The sequence below is a fragment of the Moschus berezovskii genome, chromosome 1 (genome assembly GCF_049115385.1).
Source record: "Moschus berezovskii isolate FMDL1 chromosome 1, NW_MosBer_1.0, whole genome shotgun sequence".
Classification (NCBI taxonomy): Eukaryota; Metazoa; Chordata; class Mammalia; order Artiodactyla; family Moschidae; genus Moschus; species Moschus berezovskii.
Window position 1 is genome coordinate 105170427 of NC_142460.1, and position 25460 is coordinate 105195886.

At 41.5% G+C, this 25460-nt stretch overlaps 1 protein-coding gene across 5 annotated transcripts in view; it reads left to right on the plus strand.

Moving 5' to 3' along the window:
* ABCC5 (ATP binding cassette subfamily C member 5) overlaps window positions 1-25460 on the plus strand; it is an 89083-nt gene that overhangs the window by 46937 nt on the left and 16686 nt on the right. For all 5 annotated transcript variants that reach the window (XM_055409273.2, XM_088838653.1, XM_055409264.2 and 2 more), the window contains 10 exons: window positions 543-686; window positions 1475-1577; window positions 4885-5069; window positions 5449-5595; window positions 5867-5996; window positions 13899-14052; window positions 14144-14272; window positions 15984-16170; window positions 18098-18187; window positions 20086-20275. In XM_055409273.2, the coding sequence (XP_055265248.2) occupies window positions 543-686; window positions 1475-1577; window positions 4885-5069; window positions 5449-5595; window positions 5867-5996; window positions 13899-14052; window positions 14144-14272; window positions 15984-16170; window positions 18098-18187; window positions 20086-20275 (1459 nt within the window). The remainder of the gene's footprint in view (window positions 1-542; window positions 687-1474; window positions 1578-4884; window positions 5070-5448; window positions 5596-5866; window positions 5997-13898; window positions 14053-14143; window positions 14273-15983; window positions 16171-18097; window positions 18188-20085; window positions 20276-25460) is intronic.

Consider the following 25460-nt stretch of genomic DNA (forward strand, 5'->3'; position numbering starts at 1 on the left):
TGGGGCTCCTTGAAGTCTCTGGAATCATGGTGTTCCCTTCCTCAGCAAATAGCCTCCTGGCTCATTGTACTAATAAAGCTTGTACCAGATGGCCATCTGAATCAGAGATCCTTGGAGCATGTCAGCTTCTGCATATAAATCAGTAAGAAAAAGGGCTAAGAGAACTAGGCTGAAAATGGAGTCTGGGTAAGAGATAGTTTGGAAAGCATTATGTTAATATCTATATGTGAGTGGGTACTGTTTAGGAAAAACAAGCTCTTCTCCCTCTGTCATTCCATAACAAGCAGCCACTTCAGAGAGCAGCTCAAGGAGGTTGCCATCTGCTTTGCATATTTTATCAAGTTTAGGGGGCTAATCCCCCATTCTGCCACAGAAAGTCTAATTATGTGTACTTCTGCGTGTAGTAAAGGGATGTAAAGTTTAATATACTCTGGGGGGGCTTGGTCACCTCCAAGTGAGACCCACTGAAGTAAGGTGTAGGCGTTTGGATGTATTTGCACAAATAATCAGTCACACTACACTGTTCCTGTCTTTGTGTCCAGTACCTGGCTGACTGTGATGAAGTGATCTTCATGAAAGAGGGCTGCATTACAGAAAGAGGCACTCATGAGGAATTGATGAATCTAAATGGTGATTATGCTACTATTTTTAATAACCTGTTGCTGGGAGAGACACCCCCAGTTGAGGTAAGATTCGCGTGGTGTGTGTGTGTGTCTTTCTAGTGAGAGACAGATGTTACCATAGTGAATGATGGAGAAATCTCTGCTGAACTCATTGTCTGTGTCTTGGCTGGCAGGGGCCCTGCCCTGTTTTTCCAATGACCAGACTACTATGCTTTGGTCCACACACTGGTTCTGTTCTAGGAGGGCAGGACTGTGGGACTAGAGAACCAAGGTCTCCTGTCACTGAGAATTCATCAGTAAGGCAATGACAAGGAGAAGGATGTGGGCTCAGTGTGTGCTGTTGCTCAGTCATAACTTAATTTCTTAAACTCTATTAAATCCTAACCGGAGTATTATGAAAGCTCCTTTCTTAATAATCAAGTGAATAATGTGGCAGGGAAGAGACATTAAATCATGCATACATTTGAAAATTATCCATGGGGTCTTGGCTGCCAACTTGGCCCTCATTAACTAGCACCGACTGTAAGTTACTGGTTTAGGCACTTTATAGATGTCATCCAGCTGATACTTTGCACAAGTTAGAGTGGATAAGAATAGCATAAAGTCTACTGTGTTTGGAATTTAGGTCATTAGTGACTTTGGGGAGAGCAGGGTCTGTGGAATGGTTGGAACCCAGACCTCAAAGATATAAGGACTTGGGGAAGTACATAAGTTAACTTTTAAGAAGTTGGATGTGTCTCTTTTCAATAATAGCAGCAACTCCATGGATGATTTGATAACGTGTCCTTTGGACATTTATCTGAATGGCCATATCATGATAACTGGAGACACATTTTTTTTTTTATTATTAGATTAATTCAAAAAAGGAAACCAGTGGTTCACAGAAGAAAACACAAGAGAAGGGTCCTAAAACAGGATCAGTAAAGAAAGAGAAAGCAGTGAAGCCAGAGGAAGGTAATGAATATTTTTGAGACTTGTCATTAAAGTTTTTGCTTTTGTTTTGTTTTGGCATTTTATTTGCATGTATGTATTACATCCCTAGAAAAAGGATCCCATGGTTTTCCCTCTAGTGTGTTTTCACACACTTGCTTTCTCACAGTCCGTGATGCCAGATGAGATTGTCAGTACAATGAAAATGATGGGATGGGAGCTCCCGTGTGTCCACGTATTTGAGTTGCCCATCATATCTGGGCTGATCCCTCCTCACTTGTTTAACCTGCTCATGAGGTTCAAAGCAATTTTCCCAGCCCTGTGATCATCAGTTAAATTTGCCATTATAACCACACTTCACCATCAAGTCAAAACCCTGATGATGACTGTGGCACATGGATTAGTAAGTACCTGGTGCTTGCCTCTCTTTTTGGCATTGATGATGCTCTTGAGGTCATCAGCCAGCCAGGGTGTTCATGAGCGCCAGTATGGCAGTGCAGAACGATGATGTAAAATATGTCATTAAAGTTTATCAGGAATTATGCCATGTAGCAATTCATGCTGCCTGATATCATTGCCTATTGTGGAACACCTGGCCTTATATTTCTAGAACAACAAGATTCTTATATGATTATTGGGAGACCATGAGGCAACTTCTGTTTGCTCAAACAGACCAAGACAATACAAATGACCTTTCCTTCTATGCCTTTATTTGCTATTCAGGGTGAAGTGAGGTGTAGGTAGTCATAGCTGAGTCATCTTGACTAAGGGAAAATTGAATCACGGGTAGAGGTATACCTTTCTTTCCTGTGATTCATCTCTGCTCTTTATAAGTCATGCCAACCAAAGCAGAGGCAAGCCAGCTCTAAGAATGCCCACATCCTCAGTTAACCCCCCTCTGCCTCCTCCCCTGGTTCAATGATCACTCCTTGGTTTGTCCCAAGCAGGCAGCAGCAGGGCTGTGGTGAAGAGTTACAGCCAGGATTTTTCCTACTTGATTTTCCTATCCAGACTCCTTGGTCCTGTTTTTTTTTTAAACTCTTCATCTTATCAACCAAAACAAATCTTGAGAGTTAGAGAAGCTTTTTGCAATACCTTAGGCATTTTCACTTTTGTAAATAATAAGTAGAAATGCATTCCTGTTATAAAGTTATTTCTTTTGTGTTACCTTCTCACCTGACACTTTGAATTCAGGACTTTTTTTCTGGTTTGCCGTGTTGTTTTCATTTCCTTGGTCTTAAAAGTGCAGCAGACATTGGGTATTAGGAGTTGACCATACTGATCCTTTTCTTTCTTTTAATAAGCCCTGTATGAGCTCTTGAATTCAGGTGTGATTGGAGAGACCTTACTCTCACAAAGCAAACACAGCACAGAAGGCTGAGACATCTGTCAATTCCTGCCACAGGCAGTAGGAAAAAACAGAATGTCTTTAGGGGACATGTGACCTAGAGACTCTCTAGGTAAAGTGCTGAGGCCTGTATGACTTGTTCCAAGATAATTACACAGCATGTGTGATAAAGAGGCAGAGGCTTCCCGTGGGGCTTTCTCTGTATTCTCTTGTCAACATCAATCTCCTGACCAGTCCAGGGAGCCCCTAGGAAATATCCTTAAATGTTTTTTCTCCTCCCACAGCCAATCACCCCATCCTATTGAATTTACTTCCTGAATACTCCATCCCCATGGCTACAGCCCTGGTTTTCAGTCCATCAGTTCAGTCGCTCAGTCATGTCCGACTCTTTGTGATTCCATGGACTGCAGCACGCTAGGCTTCCCTGTCCATCACCAACTCCTGGATCTTGCTTAAACTCATGTCCATCGAGTCAGTGATGCCACCCAACCATCTCATCCTCTATCATCTCCTCCTCCTCCTGCTTTCAGTCTTTCCCAGCATCAGGGTCTTTTCCAATGAGTCCGTTCTTCATCTCAGGTGGCCAAAGTATTGGAGCTTCAGCTTCAGCATCAGTCCTTCCAATGAGTATTCAGGAGTGATTTCCTTTAGGATTGAGTGGTTTGATCTCCTTACTGTCCAGTGGACTCTCAAGAGTCCTCTCTAACACCACAGTTCAAAAGCATCAGTTCTTTGGTGCTCAGCTTTCTTTATGGTCCAACTGTCACGTTCATACATGACTACTAGAAAAACTGTAGCTTTGACTAGACAGACCTTTGTCAGCAGAGTAATGTCTCTGCTTTTTAATATGCTGTCTAGGTTGGTCATAGCTTTGCTTTCAAGGAGCAAGCATCTTAATTTCATGGCTGCAGTCACCATCTGCAGTGATTTTAGAGCCCAAGAAAATAACCCTGGTTCTGGCCTTTATCATCTCCTACCGAGACTGTTAGAGTTGCCTCCTTTTAAATCTGTCCTCCACATGAACAACTAGGAGATCTAGTTAAAAGCAGGAGACCAGCCAACTGCCTGGGGCCTGAGGCCTTTCAGTGGCTTCCCAGTTTCAAAGCAATCTTTTTCCTGATGTGGCACACATAGAAAATCCATTCTTTGTCTGAGATGCTGGGATACATGGAAGAGGCTGCCTGAGGTGGCTGGAAGTCAAATCTCTACACCCCTATAGCCCATTCTCTTGAGAAGTTCTTGTGTGAAGGATAATGTTCAAACGCCTTTATCCTCTGACCACAGCCTGCTTAGTCAGCCTTATCTCCTGCCACTCCTTAGGCACACAGAATGTTCTAGCCATGCTGAATTGGATATCTGTGTATACTGATTTCCTGTTCCCTCACACCTACGCCCATCATTTCCCCACCGGGCTGACTCTGGCTTACCTTTCAATATGGGGATTTTCCCTGGCAGTCCAGTGGGTAGGACTCCACGCTTTCATTGTGGAGGGTGTAGGTTCAGCCCTGATCAGGGAACTAAAATCCGAGTCATGCTGTGCAGCTGGAAAAAAAAGACACAATATGGACTACATAGAAAGTCTCACCTGGAACCTCCCTGCTAAGCCCCTCACAGCTCCCCCAGGTAGGTTAGGTTCACTTCCTGAATGTTCCCATGCTGCCCTGCAAGTAGTTCCAGCATTGGGATTAGCACATTTTAATATACTTTTGTACTTATTTATCTGTATGTGGATGATCTGAGCCAGGGACGTGGTCTTAATCCTCTTTGCCCCTCCAGGGCTTATTCCTGGACCTGGTTCATAGTAGGTACCTAGTAGATAGATATTAAATGGATAAATGAATGCTCTTGGAAAGGGGGAAATAATTCCAACCTAGAACTCTGTGAAACTGTAGGCTCTCTTTGGTTCTACTCTTCTACAGGTGACTTTGTTTTAGAAAAGCAGCTTTTCCTTTCTGAATTTGCATTTCTCTTTTCCTCACCTAGGGCAGCTCGTGCAAGTGGAAGAGAAGGGGCAGGGTTCTGTGCCCTGGTCAGTGTACGGTGTCTACATCCAGGCTGCTGGGGGCCCTTTGGCGTTCCTGGTCATTCTGTCCCTTTTCATGCTGAATGTGGGCAGCACCGCTTTCAGCAACTGGTGGCTGAGTTACTGGATCAAGCAAGGAAGTGGGGTAAGATTCCTCATTGATGGGAAAATTGTACGTCTAATAATGTGGCCATCTCTTCATATGGGAAAGTGCTCTAGTTTTCTGTTAAAAGAGGTAATTAACAAAGATTACCCAGGATTAAAGAGAGGAGTCCCTAATGTAACCCCACCAGGTAGTTGCTCCCTGACCAACTCACAGAGCAGTAGCACTTACCAGGAGCACATCCATAGGCTGTCTGTTGTCATTAGAGAAGCGGGGGAACAGGCAAAGCCTGCCTTGTGTTTGTCTCCACCAGCTCCCAGAGTTTGTTTCCTGTACCCTGCCTTGAGCCAAGAGTGGCCCTGACAAGGGCTTCTTGGATGTCCCTAAGGGTCTTGCCTCACAGAACCTTGTTTCCAAACAGAACACCACGGTGACTCAAGAAAACAGGACGTCTGTGAGCAACAGCATGAAGGACAATCCTCTCATGCACTACTATGCCAGCATCTATGCCCTCTCCATGGCAGTCATGCTGATCCTGAAAGCCATTCGCGGAGTGGTCTTTGTCAAGGTATGCACTGGGGCCTCTGCTCCTCTTCTCACTGGTGGCTGTGTGGTCAGGCTTCTGCCTGGCACCTCTTGGGTTTATTCTGAGTTGGGGAGCTCTTCTAAAGCAGGATGCTTCTTGCCGAAGTGACCTGTATCCCGTCAGCCTCAGCCCTTTCCAGTTAGTCACCTCCTTCCTCCACAGCCACTTGCCCTTCTCTGGCTTTGAACCCGTGGAGTGGGTACTGAGCCTGCTGAGTCCTGGGTCTCTGACTGCTCTGTACTCTGCTCCTCAGGGCACATTGCGAGCCTCCTCCCGGCTCCATGATGAGCTTTTCCGAAGAATCCTTCGAAGCCCTATGAAGTTTTTTGACACTACCCCCACGGGAAGAATTCTCAACAGGTTTTCCAAAGACATGGATGAAGGTATTTCTCACTGCTTCTCTCTGTTGTGCTCCAGAGAACAAACCACCCAGCACAGTGGCTGCAATATTTGCATCAGGAACATGTTAGCTTGGGCATTTTCTCCACATTGCAATTTCTCTTTAGGCTAAGGACCTGTCTGATTTTTCATCTTTCGTGTGAGCTCTTATTTGATTTTATTTAACCTGAAAACCAGTTCAGAGGGCTGAGCACAAAGGCTTTGGACAGGGTATCTGAGAGTCCAAAAGACATATTTACTTGTGGGTGGTGCGTAGGTTCCTGGACACCTATAATCTCTTGACAGGTTTACTTTATGCTGAATGCTTCATGGACTGTGCCAGCACCAGAACTTAAATACATTTGACCCTTGAACAACAGGTTGGTTGAGTCTGCGGATATGAAACTGTGGATGAGGAACCACATCTATGGAGGGTTGACTGTAGATTACATGCAGATTTTTGACTGCATGGAGGGTCTGTGTCTCTAACTCCCGTGTTATTCAAAGGCTATGTACTCCCATAGCCCATAATAATAGTGATGCTACCTGACATTTTTTAAGGGCTTACTGTGTTACAAGCAGTTTTACACGCATTGTCCTAGCCATCATAGCAGCCCTGTGAGGTGTGGGTATCATTTCACCCTCTGAATGCATGGGAAAGCTGATACCTAGAAAGATTGACTTGCTCAGGATTGCACAACTATTAAATAGCAAGCTGAGAATTGAGCTCAGATCTTTTTGACCCCAAAACTAATGTTTTTAACTACTTACTGTGCTGCCTCCATAGAAGGAGTTTGTTTCAGTTGTTGATAGGCCAATGTATAGCTATGGCCAGTGGTAACAAGAGATCAAAACCATCACTGATAACACAAAACAGTGATACACATGTGTGTGACATGATCACGTTTGTATTAAACTCACATACGTACAGATGAATAGAAAAGAGACTGAAGAAAATCAGTGGTATCAACATGTCTCAGATTTGTATGAAAATAGGTGGGGGGAGGAGATGTTCAAATGGGCAAAGAAAATGTTAACTCTTGGAGGTTCTATACTCTTCCAGTTTTTGTGAATGTTTAAAATTTTCCATGAAAAGTTTCTTAAATGTTAGCAGCAGTTCATTCATATTGGTAAGAATAAGACTATGTTTATTTAATTTTTTGCATATTTATTTTCCAAATATTTTATAGCAAACATGTATTACTTTGCAAAGTGGAAGAAATGTTTAAGGGGGTTGGGCAGCACGGTGATCCAAAATGAGGGCACAGGTGAGAAAGATCACTTAAATGCTCTTGGGACAAGAAAAATTAGAGCAACTACATTACCAGGTTTTTCTTTGATCAGACTGTTTAAAAGACAAAAAAAATCACAAAGTTCAGATGTGGCTTTTTGGGAGCCTCTTTTTGTTTTTTAAAAAATTTTGGCTGTTGGGAACGGGGCAATCGCGCCCCAAAGAGGCATCCGATACCAAACTGCAAGCAGGCTTCGTTGCTAACCAAGATTTCTTGGGATTCTGGCCGGTTGACATCCGCCTGAGAAGGTGTGCTGGTTGTACACCCAGAAAACTGAGTGACAGGGATGGGGAGTGATAAGTCACAGCAACTGCGCTCACCAAACACCTGGTCACCTGAGCTGCTTGGACCAGGGAAGGGCACAGAATGCAGGCCCAACCGAGTCTGCACCTTTGTGGAGTACCCAAGTATCAGAACTTGAGTGACTTTGACCTGGGAAGTGCATGCAACCCAGGACCCGCCTCAGACAGCTCCCAGCAGAGCAACCTAGAGCCTAAGCAGTATAGACAGGGTAACCATACATGCCGTGAGCCCATGAGTGGGGGCAAACCCAGTGTGGCCGAGACACTGCGAGCACTCCCCACGGATGCCAGTGATATTTGTTTGCAGCGTTCCTCCCTCCCCGCAGCACAACTGAACAAAGGAGCCTAAAAAAGTGTCCACCACCGCCCCCTTGTGTCAGGGCAGAAATTAGACACTGAAGAGACCAGCAAACAGAAGAAGCTAAAACAGAGGGAATCACCTTGGAAGTGACAGTTGGAGAAGTCTTGAGGCTACTGTAAGAATAAGACAGAAAACCAGAGGCAGAGGCTTAAGTCCAAATCCTGAGAACACCAGAGAACTCCTGACTCCAGGGAACATTAATTGATAGGAGATCATCAAAAGCCTCCATATCTACACTGAAACCAAGCACCACCCAAGGGTCACCAAGTTCTAGAACAAGACATACCACACAAATTCTCTAGCAACACAGGAAAATAGCCCTGAGCTTCAATATAAAGGCTACCAAAAGTCACTCCAAACCCATTGGCATCTCATAACTCATTACTGGACACTTCATTGCACTCCAGAGAGAATAAATCCAGCACCACCCACCAGAACACCGACACAAGCTTCCCTAACCAGGGAACCTTGACAAGTCACCTGTCCAACCTCACCTACAGTGAGGAAACTTCACAATAAAGAGAACTCCACAAACTGCCAGAAAACGGAAAGGCCACTCCAAACACAGCAATATAAGCAAGATGAAGAGGCAGAGAAATACCCAGCAAGTAAAGGAACAGGATAAATGCCCACCAATCCAAACAAACGAGGAAGAGATAGGGAACCTGCCTGATAAAGAATTCCAAATAATGATAGTGAAAATGATACAAAATCTTGAAAACAAATCGGAGTTACAGATAAATAACCTGGAGACAAGGATTGAGAAGATGCAAGAAAGGTTTAACAAGGATCTAGAAGAAATAAAAAAGAGTCAATATACAATGAATAATGCAATAGATAAGATCAGAAACACTCTGGAGGGAACCAACAGTAGAATAATGGAGGCAAAAATAGGATAAGTGAGTTAGAAGACAAAATGGTAGAAATAAACGAAACAGGGAGGAAAAAAGAAAAACGAATTAAAAGAATTGAGGACAATCTCAGAGACCTCTGGGTCAATGTTAAACACCCAACATTCGAATCATAGGAGTCCCAGAAGAAGAAGACAAAAAGAAAGACCATGAGAAAATACTTGAGGAGATAATAGTTGAAAATTTCCCTAAAATGGGGAAGGAAATAATCACCCAAGTCCAAGAAACCCAGAGAGTCCCAAACAGGATAAACCCAAGGTGAAATACCCCAAGACATATATTAATCAAATTAACAAAGATCAAACACAAAGAACAAATATTAAAAGCAGCAAGGGAAAAACAACAAATAACACACAAGGGGATCCCCATAAAGATAGCAGCTGATCTTTCAACAGAAACTCTTCAGGCCAGAAGGGATTGGCAGGACATACTTAAAGTGATGAAAGAAAATAACCCACAGCCCACATTACTGTACCCAGCAAGGATCTCATTCAAATATGAAGGAGAAATCAAAAGCTTCACAGACAAGCAAAAGCTGAAAGAATTCAGCATCACCAAACCAGCTCTCCAACAAATGCTAAAGGACTTTCTCTAGACAGGAAACACAGAAAGGGTGTACAGACTCGAACCCAAAACAATAAAGTAAATGGCAACGGGATCATGCTGCTTAATTACCTTAAATGTAAATGGGTTGAATGCCCCAACCAAAAGACAAAGACTGGCTGAATGGATACAAAACCAAGACCCCCATATATGTTGTCTACAGGAGACCCACCTCGAACAAGGGACGCATACAGACTGAAAGTGAAGGGCTGGAAAAAGATATTCCATGCAAACAGAGACCAAAAGAAAGCAGGAGTAGCAATACTCATATCAGATAAAATAGACTTTAAAGCAAAGGCTGTGAAAAGAGACAAAGAAGGAAACTACATAATGATCAAAGGATCAATCCAAGAAGAAGATATAACAATTATAAATATATATGCACCCAACATAGGAGCACTGCAATATGCAAGACAAATGCTAACAAGTGGGAAAGGGGAAATTAACAATAACACAATAACAGTGGGAGACTTTAATACCCCACTCACACCTATGGATAGATCAACTAAACAGAAAATTAACAAGGAAACATAAACGTTAAATGATACAATAGACCAGTTAGACCTAATAGATATCTATAAGACATTTCACCCCAAAACAATGAATTTCACCTTCTTCTCAAGCACACATGGAACCTTCTCCAGGATAGATCATATCCTGGGCCATCAATCTAGCCTTGGTAAATTCAGAAAAATTGAAATCATTCCAAGCGTCTTTTCTGACCACAATGAAGTAAGATTAGATCTCAATTACAGGAGAAAAGCTATTAAAAATTCCAACATGGAGGCTGAACAACACGCTGCTGAATAACCAATAAATCATAGAAGAAATAAAAAAAATCAAAATATGCATAGAAATAAATGAAAATGAAAACACAACAACCCAAAACCTGTGGGACACTGTAAAAGCAGTGCTAAGGGGAAGGTTCATAGCAATACAGGAATACCTCAAGAAACAAGAAAAAAAATCAACTAAATAACCTAACTCTACACCTAAAGCAACTAGAAAAGGAAGAAATGAAGAACCCCAGGGTTAGTAGAAGGAAAGAAATCTTAAAAATTAGGGCAGAAATAAATGCACAAGGAACAAAAGAGACTGTAGCAAAAATCAACAAAGCCAAAAGCTGGTTCTTTGAGAAGGTAAATAAAATTGACAAACCACTAGCCAGACTCATCAAGAAACAAAGGGAGGAAAACCAGATCAATAAAATTAGAAATGAAAATGGAGAGATCACAACAGACAACACAGAAATACAAAGGATCATAAGAGACTACTATCAGCAATTATATGCCAATAAAATGGACAATTTGGAAGAAATGGACAAATTTTCAGAAAAGAACAATTTTCCAAAACTGAACCAGGAAGAAATAGAAAATCTTAACAGACCCATCACAAGCACAGAAGTTGAAACTGTAATCAGCAATCTTCCAGCAAACAAAAGCCCAGGTCCAGATGGCTTCACAGCTGAATTCTACCAAAAATTTAGAGAAGAGCTAACACCTATCCTATTCAAACTCTTCCAGAAAATTTCAGAGGAAGGTAAACGTCCAAACCCATTCTATGAGGCCACCATCACCCTAATCCCTAAACCTGACAAAGATGCCACAAAAAAAGAAAACTACAGGCCAATGTCACTGATGAACATAGATGCAAAAATCCTTAACAAAATTCTAGCAGTCAGAATCCAAGAACACATTAAAAAGATCATACATCATGACCAAGTGGGCTTTATCCCAGGAATGCAAGGATTCTTCAATAACCACAAATCAATCAATGTAATACACCACATTAACAAAATGAAAAATAAAAACCATATGATTATCTCAATAGATGCAGAGAAAGCCTTTGACAAAATTCAACACCCATTTATGATAAAAAAAAAAAAAAAACCCTCCAGAAGGCGGGAATGGAAGGAAATACCTCAACATAATAAAACCTATCTGTGACAAACCCACATCAAACATTATCCTCAATGGTGAAAAATTGAAAGCATTTCCCCTAAAGTCAGGAACAAGACAAGGGTACCCACTCTCACTACTACTATTCAACATAGTTTTGGAAGTTTGACCACAGCAATCAGAGCAGAAAAAGACATAAAAGGAATCCAGATTGGAAAAGAAGAGGTAAAACTCTCACTGTTTGCAGATGACATGATCCTCTATACAGAAAACCCCAAAGACTCTACCAGAAAATTACTAGAGCTAATCAATGAATATAGTAAAGTTGCAGGATATAAAATCAACACACAGAAATCCCTTGCATTCCTATACACTAATAATGAAAAAATAGAGAAATTAAGGAAACAATTCCATTCACCATTGCAATGAAAAGAATTAAATACTTAGGAATATAACTACCTAAAGGAACAAAAGACCTATATATAGAAAACTATAAAACACTGGTGAAAGAAATCAGAGAGAACACTAATAGATGGACGAAATATACCGTGTTCACGGATTGGAAGAATAAATATTGTGAAAATGAGTATACTACCCAAAATAATTTATAGATTCAGTGCAATCCCTATCAACCTACCAATGGTATTTTTCACAGAGCTAGAACAAATAGTTTCACAATTTGTATGGAAATACAAAAAACTTTGAATAGCCAAAGCAATCTTGAGAAAGAAGAATGGAACTGGGGGAATGAACCTGCCGGACTTCAGGCTCTACTACAAAGCCACAGTCATCAAGACAGTATGGTACTGGCATAAAGACGGAAATATAGATCAATGGAACAAAATAGAAAGCCCAGAGATAAATCCACACACCTATGGACACCTTATCTTTGACAAAGGAGGCAAGAATATTCAATGGAGAAAAGACAGTCTCTTTAACAAGTGGTGCTGGGAAAATTGGTCAACCACTTGTAAAAGAATGAAACTAGAACACTCCTTAACACCATATACAAAAATAAACTCAAAATGGATTAAAGATCTAAATGTAAGACCAGAAACTATAAAACTCCTAGAGGAGAACATAGGCAAAACCCTCTCTGACATAAATCACAGCAGGATCCTCCAAGACCCACCTCCCAGAATATTGGAAATAAAAGCAAAAATAAACAAATGGGACCTAATTAAAATTAAAAGCTTCTACACAGCAAAGGAAACTATAAGCAAGGTGAAGAGACAGCCTTCAGAATGGGAGAAAATAATAGCAAATGAAGCAACTGACAAAGAATTAATCTCCAAAATATACAAGCAACTCCTGCAGCTCAATTCCAGAAAAATAAACGACCCAATCAAAAAAATGGGCCAAAGAACTAAACAGACATTTCTCCAAAGAAGACATACAGATGGCTAACAAACACATGAAAAGATGCTCAACATCACTCATAATCAGAGAAATGCAAATCAAAACCACAACGAGGCACCATTTCACGCCAGCTAGAATGGCTGCTATCCAAAAGTCTACAAGCAATAAATGCTGGAGAGGGTGTGGAGAAAAGGGAACCCTCTTACACTGTTGGTGGGGATGCAAACTAGTACAGCCACTAGGGAGAACATTGTGGAGATGCCTTAAAAAACTGGAAATAGAACTGCCATATGACCCAGCAATCCCACTGCTGGACATACACAGCGAGGAAACCAGAATTGAAAGAGACACATGTACTCCAGTGTTCATGGCAGCACTGTTTATAATAGCCAGGACAAGGAAGCAACCTAGATGTCCATCTGCAGACAAATGGATAAGAAATCTGTGGTACATATACATAATGGAGTATTACTCAGCAATTAAAAAGAATACATTTGAATCAGTTCTAATGAGGTGGATGAAACTGCAGAGTGAAATAAGCCAGAAAGAAAAATACCAATACAGTATACTAATGCATATATATGGAATTTAGAAAGATGGTAACAATAACTCTGTATACGAGACGACTAATCTTCGAATGTATAGGCATAAAGTTGTTTCTATTATTTATATTCTTAATGCTTCTATGAGTAATTCCCATTTTGAGTATTGTTTGTTTGCAAGATTTTTCTTGTTGATTATTGTTACCTGATGTTTCCCTTTTTAGAGAAGCTTTTTAAGGCAGCTTTGACTCTATTGAGCCTCTCAATTTTATCTTTATTATTACATTAATACCTGGTATGTATTAGTTGCTTTTTTTTCTTTATGATTATTCTGTTTATCTTGCTAACTTCTTAAACTGGCTGTATACTTGTAGACTCATTGCTTTTCCTTTTTATGTAAAGTCCACTACATTTAAGGCCTCAGTGGATAATGTTTTCCATATCCCGTAGGTTTTAAGACTTTGTATTTTTGTTATCTTTCTGTAACGATGTTGTTTTTAAATGCCATGTACTCAGTGAGTGATATAAACATATTGTAAATTTCAGTTTTCTAATAAAAATTTTTGAAAATTAAAAAAAAAAATTCTGGCTGTTTGTGGATCCCAGCATCTGACACATGTTCCTTTACCGTTTCCCCAGTTGACGTGCGTCTGCCGTTCCAGGCCGAGATGTTCATTCAGAATGTCATCTTGGTGTTCTTCTGTGTTGGAATGATCGCGGGAGTTTTCCCGTGGTTCCTCGTGGCAGTGGGGCCCCTTGTCATCCTCTTTTCAGTTCTGCACATTGTCTCCAGGTAAACAGGAAGTCTTTGTGTCTTTCAGTGCAAAGGGTGAAGCCAGAGTTGCCAATCCAACCCTCTGACACAGAGCTCGTTCTCTCTCCAGGGTCCTGATCCGAGAGCTGAAGCGTCTGGATAATATCACGCAGTCACCTTTCCTCTCCCACATCACATCCAGCATACAGGGCCTTGCCACCATCCACGCCTACAACAAAGGGCAGGAATTTCTGCACAGGTTAGTTCCATGGGGGCCAGAGGGCTCATCAGGGAGCCAGCATCTCGGCATTTAATGAGAGTATAAGAAGCCTTTCAAAGTAAAAATTGGGGTTTATAAAACTCATTAGTAAGGGTATTAGTGATTTAATGATCTCTGCTGATTAAGATTCACTTGCTTGGTAGAACTCCCTTCTGAGCAAATGGGAAGACAAAAACAGATTTGGAGTCTTTATTAGCTTTCGGTACTGAATGGCTATATTTGACAGAGTTTTGCTCCTTTTTTTTTTCTTGGAAAAGTAAGATATTCATAGTCAATAGATTGACATTTTATTTAGCTGTTAACATTGTTTGTGTGAGAAATTTCTGTACTTATATAGTCATTGTGGAGATTTATGTTAACTAGATGTTGAATTAGACTAAATGTCCTTCAGTAGAGGACTGGTTGAATAGGCTGTGGTGTTCCCGTATAATGGAATATTATGTGGCTCCTAAAAAGAATGAGACTGCTTCCTAGGTACTGATGTGGAATGATCTCCAAGTTATATTAGATGAGAGAGCAAGATATAGAGTGCATATATAGTTTGCTCCCTTTAAATATGTGTCTGTAACATTTAGAATATCTGAAAGAACACACAGGAAACTAACAGCTGCCACTGGACAGTGGAAGTGAGTAGCTGGAGGAGGGCAGGAGAAAGACTGACTTTTCATGGTAAAACCTTTGGCACCTTGTGAATATTCTGTCTTATAGAGTATCTAGTTCATTCCAAAAATTAAGTAATTAACATTAAAGAGTAACTCTAGGATAGAAAGTTTTGGTTAAATAATTCTGAAAAATGTATCCTAACTTTAAGCAAAATTAAAATATGTTGACGTGTACATGTGTAGGTATGTACCCACATAAACATGAGGGCATTGGAAAAAATACTGGGAAGAAATGCAGCAGAATATGGATTCTGGTTTTAGCTGAGTGGTGAGAGTGCTGGAATTTTACATTTCCCTCTTTTTTATTGTGTTTCCTAAATTTCCTCTAAAGTGCACATATCTTCTTATAAGGAGGAAAGGGATTTTCTTTAAGGCAAAGTATCTTTGCCTACCCAGGCCTCCCACTCTGAAGTTCTAGTTGTGTGTGACCCCAGACCCTCAGGTGGGGTGAGAGCTGCTCTCTAGGACCCCTGATGACAGAGGGTCTCCTTCCTGCAGTGATAAAGGTTGTCTCGGTCTTTCTGTTCTGGTTTAACTCACTCACTGCTTCTGGTTCTTTGCTCCATAGCCTTGGGAAACAAATATGTCAGCAGACTATTTCCATTTTCTCGTATTCAGTCCAAGAGTCTTTTTCCTGCTCTTGTGCCATTTCTGCAGTTTGCATTTGTAACCTCTCTTTCCTCAAGAAAATGACCACTGACCTAAAGCAATTCTCTAAAGCTTAAACAGCCTCTTTATTTGGTCTTCTTCCCTCCTGCTTTCCCTGTGCTGTTGAAGTAAATATATTTTTCCTAGTATCTTGAATATGTTTCTTTCAAAGGGTAAAACTGGAAATCCCCCGTGTCTTCCTGTGTGTGGAGCCTGGAATACTCTGCACTCCTTAAGTTTCCATATCACTCTCCTGGTTACAAGCAGTAGTGTTATACTTTAGTATTAGCCCTCCACCCAGAACTCACCAAGCGTTGGCATCCTCCATGACTGGGGTTGTGTGGTACTTTACTTTATGAGGTGTTCTATCTTCCTCACAGGTACCAGGAGCTACTGGATAACAACCAGAGTCCTTTCTTCCTGTTCACTTGTGCCATGCGGTGGCTGGCGGTGCGGCTGGACCTAATCAGCATTGCCCTGATCACCACCACTGGGCTGATGATTGTTCTCATGCATGGGCAGATTCCCCCGGCCTACGCAGGGCTTGCCATCTCCTATGCTGTGCAGGTTAGTCTTTGGGATGAGGGCATTGTCTTTCTCATACTTTGGCATGGGAGAGGCCTGGTAGGAGACTCTGCCCTAAGCTGTTGTTTTACCTCTGGCTCCTAGAGCTTCTCCCCATCTGCTTTGGCAGTAGCACTGTGGACTGGAACACAGTCAGCCCTCCACATCCCCGAGTTCTGCCTCCATAGAGTCAACCAACTGCAGATCAAAGATATTTGGGAAGGGAAATTCCAGATAGTTCTGAAAACTGAATTTACTATAGATGTACAACTATTTATGTAGCACATTGTATTTATAACTATTTACCAAGTCTTTACATTATATAGGTATTATAAGTAAGTACTCTTGCCTAGAAAATCCCATGGATGGAGGAGCCTGGTAGGCTGCAGTCCATGGGGTCGCTAAGGGTCGGATGCGCTTCACTTTCACTTTTCACTTTCCACTTTCACACATTGGAGAAGGAGATGGCAACCCACTCCAGTGTTCTTGCCTGGAGAATCCCAGGGACAGGGGAGCCTGGTGGGCTTCCGTCTATGGGGTCACACAGAGTCGGACACGACTGAAGTGACTTAGCAGCAGCAGCAGCAGAGATGACTTAAAGGTTACAGGAGAATGTCTGTAAGTTGTAGGCAATTACTAGGCCATTTTATATAAGGGACTTGAGCATCCTTGGATTTTTGATGGAATCCTGGAACCAATTCCCCATGAATGCTAAAGGTTGACTTTATGGGAATAAAGGGATTTACTCTGTTGCATGTGTTTATGAAGTAGGTGCTGTTTTTTCTTAAATAAACAGATTTTGAAAATTGTTTCTTAATTGTAGATTTATGTCTTCATTAACCTTTCTTCTCTGGCCTCTTCCTAGTCTTCTAAGAAATAGATATCCTCAATATACTACTTCTGTGTGTTTTATTTTCAGGCCCCAAATTTTCCCAGTACTGTTACATACATAAACCTTTTTGGTTCTTAGGGATGTTTGAAGGTCTTCAAATAGCTCAGAGAACAGTGGGAAACAGCACTGACTAGATAGTTAAAGATGATAAAGAATTGTTACTAACTTTTTAAAGATGTGGTAATGGTTTTCAAGGAGATTTTATATTTTAGAGAGATAGAAGTGGAAGTATTTAAGGATAAAACTTAGGCTATATGAGATTTGATTCCAGATATATGGAAGAATGGGGTGGTACAGGTGAAACAATGCTGGTTGTAAGTTGATAATTTTTTAAGATGAATGTTTGATACATGGGAGCCCATTATACTGTCCTCTCTATTCTTGTATATGTTTGACATTTTTCTATATTGGAAAGATAAAAATAAGTGGTCAGAGGAAACCTAAGAAGAGATCTATATCTTTACAGATACTCAAAGGTATTTGTCCATGTCTTGCAGACTTAACTTGATTCTTGGAGGGCTGGGGGTGGGGGGTGGGAGAAATTTGTGTTATATATACTCTGTTTCAGAGTACTCAGTCTGGGGTACACAGACCGGGGCTCTGCATTCAGTTTTGGCCCAGCCTCGTTTCTGTTGACCTTCCTGGAAGCATTCTCACTGCTGCTCACAGGTTGACACAGTCACCATTTATTATGGCTGCTATACCCAGGTATAGGTACAATTACGAAGCCCAAAAGTTATGCAGCTACAGCTGAATTTCTGGAAATGTAAAAACAGACAGAAAGCCTTTAGGTATAGAGAAGTTAATGCCAGTACTGCAGTGCCACCTGGATTCACTGAGAGTTGCAGTTGACTGGGAGCTATGAGGCATTGTCTTAAACATTTAAAGAATGATTTGGTCCCTAAAGCCAGCTACTGTCTATCCACAGTTAGTTCTCACAATTGAGTTGTGATCCCTTAGGTGAAAGAGGTTTGCTGGCATTCCCTTGGTGTATATTAATAATAAATTCTCTCTTGGATTGTTGTTTTCCATGATCAGTTGACGGGGCTGTTCCAGTTTACTGTCAGACTGGCATCAGAGACAGAAGCTCGCTTCACCTCAGTGGAGAGGATCAACCACTACATCAAGGTCAGGCTCCTGCAGGCCTTCTGCTGCAATCTGACTTTTCGGGCAGCAGTTTTACCCTTTTACCGCCTGGAATAAATGTCCCAGGAAGAAGCTTGTTTTCTCTGCCTCATCTTGTCCCACAGGAGAGGCAGCATCTCTCCAGTATGCATAGAATGCAAAAGAGAATATCATAAGATTTTCTAAGTATATTTGTGAATTGTGGTCTGATTGAGAACTTACATTCATCAGCTAATTTCCAAAGTGTTCCTAACCTCATTAATTCAGTTAAGCAGGCTAATGTAATATTTTCCTTATACTATTTAAAACCAGGTGTTATTTCAAGTCTTAGTCTAGTTCATTTGGTTCTTAACCAGGGATGGCCATCAGAATCCCGTACAGAGGTTGAGGCAAAGACTAACATGGGCCTCATCTCTAAAGATTCTGATGCAATAGGTTTGAGATAGGACCCAGACTTCTGGAGTTTCAAAGGCTCCATGCCTAATTCTATACTGTGTTCACAGTTCAGAAACCAGTTAACTGCATTGGTACTGAGATGATCCAGCTCTTCCCACCTTCCCCCAGGAACCGCTACAGTCCTGCAGTGGGGCAGTGTCTTCCTCCTAGTTCAAAGTCTGAAAGCAATTTTCTGTAGAGAGAAGCAGAGTCTTGAGTAGTTAACATTCTCACGTTGAACTCATTTCTCAGGAGTTACCTATTTTGCAAACTGCCCAGAGTCTTTATTTTCATTTATATCATTATTTACATGGGCAGAATACATTTCAACTTCCAACTAGAATATTGACTTACAAACACTGTTTTGAAGAACTGCCCTTTCACTGAGAACTAGTATGTTACGTAACTGCTTTTTCTAGCAGAGACATATCCCACTGGTTTGTTTTGGCAATGAACCTGATCAGTCGTAGGATATTTCTTAAACTTATAAATGATTGTTATCAGAAAGAATGGCAGATAGCTATCTGATAAATCTGCTAATAGCCGTTTATGTTTATACATGAGCCTCTTGGCTGGTTGCTCTGGTCCGTGGGCAATTTGTGACTGTACATGTTGTGTTTGATTTAGTATCACTATTGGTGTGGGTCTCTTGCTGGAAAGGTCAGGGTGATGGTCAGCCATGGTACAGAGTGTACTTTACACAAATCAGTCACATTCCTGAGAACTGGTTCCCTGCTGCCCGTCCACAACCTGGAAGCCTGTCCCAACACTGAGTTTTAGACTTGAGTCCCTACCCCTACCCACCAGAGCACTACAGTCTTTGACCTTTACTTCCCTGTGAGGCTGTAGGCTCCATGACTAATCGCCAGAGAGTTTTAAAAACATGGGGAGGTGTGACTATAGATGACCAAAATTACCCAATAATTATTATTAAACACAGCAATTTTAAGCTGGAATGGATTTCTAAAATCATCTAATCCAGTCCCTAGAGTTTACAGATGAGAAACTCAGACAGAGATTGAAGAACTGGTATATCCAGTTCACGCAGCTGTTAGTGGTAGAGTTGGGATTAGTGTCTGAGTCTCCTGGATTGACTGAGATGGCTCAGGTTGCTAAGCTTTCATTAAACGTTCCATGAATGCTAGTTTTGCTCCTTTGAGTTTAGGTCATTGGTTTTCAAATGATGGAACCCTGTTTCAAGGGGAATGTTTTCAAAGAATTCCACTAAAATCTGCTGTGGCTGAAGAGAGATAGAAGGCCATCGTAAACTGCCAGGGGTAGTAACTCTCTCTGTCTAGTTAATTGGTGATGAGTGTTTACTGCCAGGGACTCTTTCACAGCAAGGGAGCAGGGCAGCAGCTGTCTCTGTGGTTGCTATGGGTATCCTGGTCTTACTTCTGTGACAAAACCTTGCAGCTACCCTAGAATCTGTGGTCAGTCTGAACCAGCCTTTTCTGTCTCCCCAGACTCTATCTTTGGAAGCACCTGCCAGAATTAAGAACAAGGCTCCCTCCCCTGACTGGCCCCAGGAAGGAGAGATCACCTTTGAGAATGCAGAGATGAGGTACCAAGAAAATCTCCCTCTGGTCCTGAAGAAAGTGTCCTTCACCATCAAACCCAAGGAGAAGATTGGCATTGTGGGTCGAACAGGATCAGGTAAGGATCACCTCTCTGAAGAAACATTTAAATCAATCAGAGTCAAGTTTAAGGCCCATGATTTGCTGTTTATTGAATATCACTCTCATGTCTTCAAACCAGATTCCTGTTAGGTGAGTTATAAGTGTCTCAGGTCTCTGAAACCACTTTTTAAGGTTTATTTTCAACACTGCTTCAAAACATTTAATACTTTTTCTAATCATCAAAGTATACATTCTCAATGCAGAGCACTTGAAACAGTTCAGTTCAGTTGCTCAGTCATGTTCAACTCTTTGCGACCCCACGGACTACATCATGCCAGGCCTCCTTGTCCATCACCAGGTCCCAGGGTTTGTTCAAACTCATGTCCATCGAATCAGTGATGCCATCCAACCATCTCATCCTCTGTCATCCCCTTCTCCTCCTGCCTTCAATCTTTCCTAGCATCAGGGTCTTTTCCAATGGGTCAATTCTTCACCTCAGGTGGCCAAAGTATTGGAGCTTCAGCTTCAGCATTAATCCTTCCAATGAATATTCAGGACTGATTCCCTTTAGGATTGACTGTTTGATCTCTTTGCAAAGGGACTCTCAAGAGTCTTCTCTAACACCACAGTTCAAAAGCATCAGTTCTTTGGTGCTCAGCTTTCTTACGGAGAAGGCAATGGCAAGCCACTCCAGTACTCTTGCCTGGAAAATCCCATGGATGGAGGAGCCTGGTAGGCTGCAGTCCGTGGGGTCGCTAAGGGTCAGACATGACTGAGCGGCTTCACTTTCACTTTTCACTTCCATGCATTGGAGAAGGAAATGGCAACCCACTCCAGTGTTCTTGCCTGGAGAATCCCAGGGACAGGGGAGCCTGGTTGGCTTCCGTCTATGGGGTTGCACAGAGTCGGACACGACTGAAGTGACTCAGCAGCAGCAGCAGCTTTCTTATGGTCCAACTCTCACATCCATACATGACTACTAGAAAAACCATAGTTTGACAAGACAGATCTTTGTTGGCAAAGTAATGTCTCTGCTTTTCAATATGCTATCTAGGTTGGTCATAACTTTTCTTCCAAGGAGCAATTTCATGGCTGCAGTCACCATCTGCAGTGATTTTGGAGCCCAGGAAGATAAAGTCTGTTACTGTTTCCATTCTTTCCCCTTCAGTGAAGTGACATCTATGCCATGAAGTGATGGGCCCAGATGCCATGATCATTATTTTTTGAATGTTGAGTTTTAAACCAGCTTTTTCACTCTCCTCTTTCACTTTTATCAAGAGGCTCTTCAGTTCCTCTTCGCTTTCTGCCATAAGGGTGGTGTTATCTGCATATCTGAGGTTATTGATATTTCTCGTGGCAATCTTGATTCTAACTTGTACTTCATCCAGCCTGGCATTTTGCATTATGTACTCTGCATATAAGTTAAATAAGCAGAGTGACAGTATACAGCCTTGATGTACTTTTTCCTAATTTGGAACCAGTCGGTTGTTCCATGTCCGGTTCTAACTGTTGCTTCTTGACCTGCATACAGATTTCTCAGGAGGCAGGTAAGATGGTCTGGTATTTCCATCTCTTGAAGAATTTTCCACAGTTTGTTGTGATCCACACAGTTAAAGGCTTTGGTGTAGTCAATAAAGCAGAAGTAGATATATTTCTGGAAACATATAGTAAAGTACAAAAGGTGAAAGGTACCCATAACGCCACTACCCAGAGATAATTAACTGCTAGTATATTGGTGGATATCTTATTAGGCTGTCAACAAATGTATTTTACAAAAATGAGGTACTTTTACACACACTGTTTCATGGCCTATTTATAAAATTACCACGTATTTTTCATGTCAATATTCTGTGACATGATTTCTATGCAGTATGACATAAAATTCTGTTTTATGGATGTACCATAATTTATATTAACCCAGATCCAGTTGAAGGGCAGTGAGTTGTTGTCAATTTTTCACTTTTATGAATAGCGCCACAGTAACATCCTTATTTCTGTGAAGTCAAAATATACAAAAAGCTTAAGGTCTTTGTGATGTGTTACAAGAATAGTCTCATATTTATTAGAAGGCAACATAGCTCTAAATAAGGAATCTGTGTTCCTTCGAAGACAGAAATTATTTTCTTGATCTGACATCAGTTGTAAATAAATAGAGAAAAGGCCATCATTTTAGGCATTTTAGTTCCCTACTATTCTTAGAAGTGTGTTTCTTTCCCTCTTTCTTTACTGAATATCATTTCAAGATTGGGTCTTGTCTTCTTTCACTAACCTGTTCACCCTTGTGTAAGAGTTCTCTCTGAGTCACTTCCCTTGAGCTTTCTAGGCTCTGTGTTCCCTTGGCATCACAACTCCTTTAGCTTTTTTTTTTTCTTGCCATTAAAAAAAGTCTTTTCTAGTCAATTTACTTTAAAGAATGTGGTAAGCAGAAAAGAAAAAGCTATTTCCTGCTCCCTCTTTGAAGGCATTATTTCACATCAAAACAAGATACGGCCTCTAAGTTTTTACACTGGAGAGAGAATGCCCAGCCATGAGGGTGACTGTACCCATGGCTCTTGCTTTGCTCTCTCCCATAAATTCCCTCTGCTGCATTGGCCCCCTAGGGGTGCACTGCTCACCTGAAACCTCTGCCCTCTCTTCCTGTGATGTCCTTTTAACACAGTAAGACAGATCAAAATTTTCACCAAGACTTTATTAAAGTATAAGCAGATGAGAAATAAACAAAAATAAAATAATTCTAAATAGCCTGACTTACAAAGTCTAAACTATAATCCTAATAAGGTTCTTTCGAGACTGTGACATAGGTCCTGGCTCTCTGCCGTGGTTATAACCACCTAAGGATATCATGGCTTTATTTTACCATCACATTCCATCTGTGCAAAGGTAGTCTAGACTCAGATCTTTTGTTAAAACAGAACAACTTAGCCTATTTATTTAAGCACTATTCCTTCCGCCATTCCTTCAGGATTTACAGTGCTCAGATCAATGGTGCTTATCATTTATTTGAGCACCATTCCTTCTTTTGAGCACCATTTATTTGAGCACCTTAAATCTTGAACCACTGCCTTGGCACTGAAGGGGGCCCTCCACCTCCTCCCTTCTACCTGGGTGAGGGACCACTAGCCCACTCCTGAAAAAGCCACTCCCAGGAGGAAAGGCTCCTTGAGAACTGTTCTGCTACATAGATTCGGGTTTCCCAACTCGCAGATGGACATGAAGACCCCTGCCATAGGGAGATGGACAGTCAGGGTTCCCAGAGGTTATTTGACAGGAGTCAGATCTAGACAGCAGGTCTGTGGCTACAGACACTGGGGCAAGGCAGATATTTGTATCCTCACTGACCTCTGAGAAGACAGTCAGGAGGCTGCCATGAGAAGTCTTTAAGAACATGGAGGCAGAGCAGGGAAGGAGAATAAAGAACCAGACAACTGGGACTTCACTGGCAGTCCAGTGGTTAAGACTCTGGCTTCCAATGCAGGGGGTATGGGTTCGATCCCTGATTGGGGAGCTAAGATCCTGTATGCCTCAGGGTGTAGCCAAAAAAATTTTTTAAATAAATAAATAGGTAAATCAAACTAGTTAAAAAAAGGTTTTTTTAAAAGACAACCAGGAAAACTGCTCAAACAGCTAAAAACCCATAGTTCTGCATCTAAATTGTGGGTCTGACTTGCAGAAAGATAGACAGGACTATGTCGAACTTATTTTTTTTTTTTTTGATGGGGGAAGAGCACTGATCTTTTTGAATATATATGTAAATATTTAAAAGTCGTTTCAGTTCTCAGAATCTGTTTCAAGGAAATTTTCTGAGGTAGAAGCAGTTTGAGTGATGACAAGGTTACCATAGCATTATTCTGCTGCTGCTGTTTGGTCACTAAGTCATGTCCGACACTTTGCAACCCCGTGGGCTGTAGCCTGCCAGGTTCCTCTGTCCATAGGATTTTCCCAGCAAGAATACTGGAGTGGGTTGCCATTTCCTTCTCCAGGGGATATTCCCAACCCAGGGATCAAACTTGGCAGGCAGATTCTTTACCACTGAGCCACCTAGGAAGCCCTATAGCATTATTCTAGTAAGTTTTAATTAAACTACATGTGCAACATTAGAGGACTGTTTAAATAAGAGTACAGCCACACAGTGGAAATTATTGTAGCCACTAAAACTTTATCTCAAAAAGGTAATATAATTGAGTGCTTACTATGTAATGTTAAGTGGAGAAGATAGTTACAATATTTCTCTGGTATCATCTCAACTCTTAAGGAAACAAACTAAAAGGAAATGTATCAAAAAAAAAAAAAAAAAGAGCAAGACTTTCCTGGTGGTGCAGAGGCTGGTACTCTGTGCTCCTAGTGCAGGGGTCCTGGGTCCAATCCTTGGTCGAGGAACTAGACTCCACATGCAGCAGCTTCACAGATCCCACAGCTAAGACCCACTGTAGCCAAATAAATAAATAGATACGTACATGCATAATTTTTTTTAAAAAAGCAGTAGTTAGATTATGGGAAATTGATGTTACTGCTCTTCATTTTTTAAATGAAGAGTCAATTATGAAAGGCTATTCTGCCTATCGGGCTTCCCTGGTGGCTCAGAGGTTAAAGCGTCTGCCTCCAATGCGGGAGACCCGGGTTCGATCCCTGGGTCGGGAAGATCCCCTGGAGAAGGAAATGGTAACCCACTCCAGTATTCTTGCCTGGAGAATCCCATGGACGGAGAAGCCTGGTAGGCTACAGTCCACGGGGTCGCAAAGAGTCGGAAACGACTGAGCGACTGAATGGAACGGAACGGATTCTGCCTATCACTGTGATCCTGAACTTGCTATTTTATCCCCCAAACCTGCTTTTCTACATTTTCCTATCATGGTAGAGAATCTGCAGTTATTCATTTTCTCAAATCCAAAACTCCTTTCCTTGTGTGTTTAGCTTAGAGCTTCTCCCTTCCCTAGCTTCGTGGCAGTGAGAGGCCTTGTCCTGTTTTTCTCTGCTGAAATAAGGGGACAGAAGAGAGACAACAGCTTGTTCTCTAACTTGCCTCAAGCTCCTAGCTCTTGGTTCTTGCTTGAGAAGTGTTAAACCCTGTGTACCTGTACCTAAGGTGAAAAGGAGACGTTTTTCCATTTTACTCTCAGGAGATTGTAACGGTCCCTCCCATTCCTCCTCAGGCTGCAGTATGTTGTATAAGTGTATATGCTTGATAGCTCCAGAGAGTTCCTTGTTTTTTGTTTTTGTTTTTG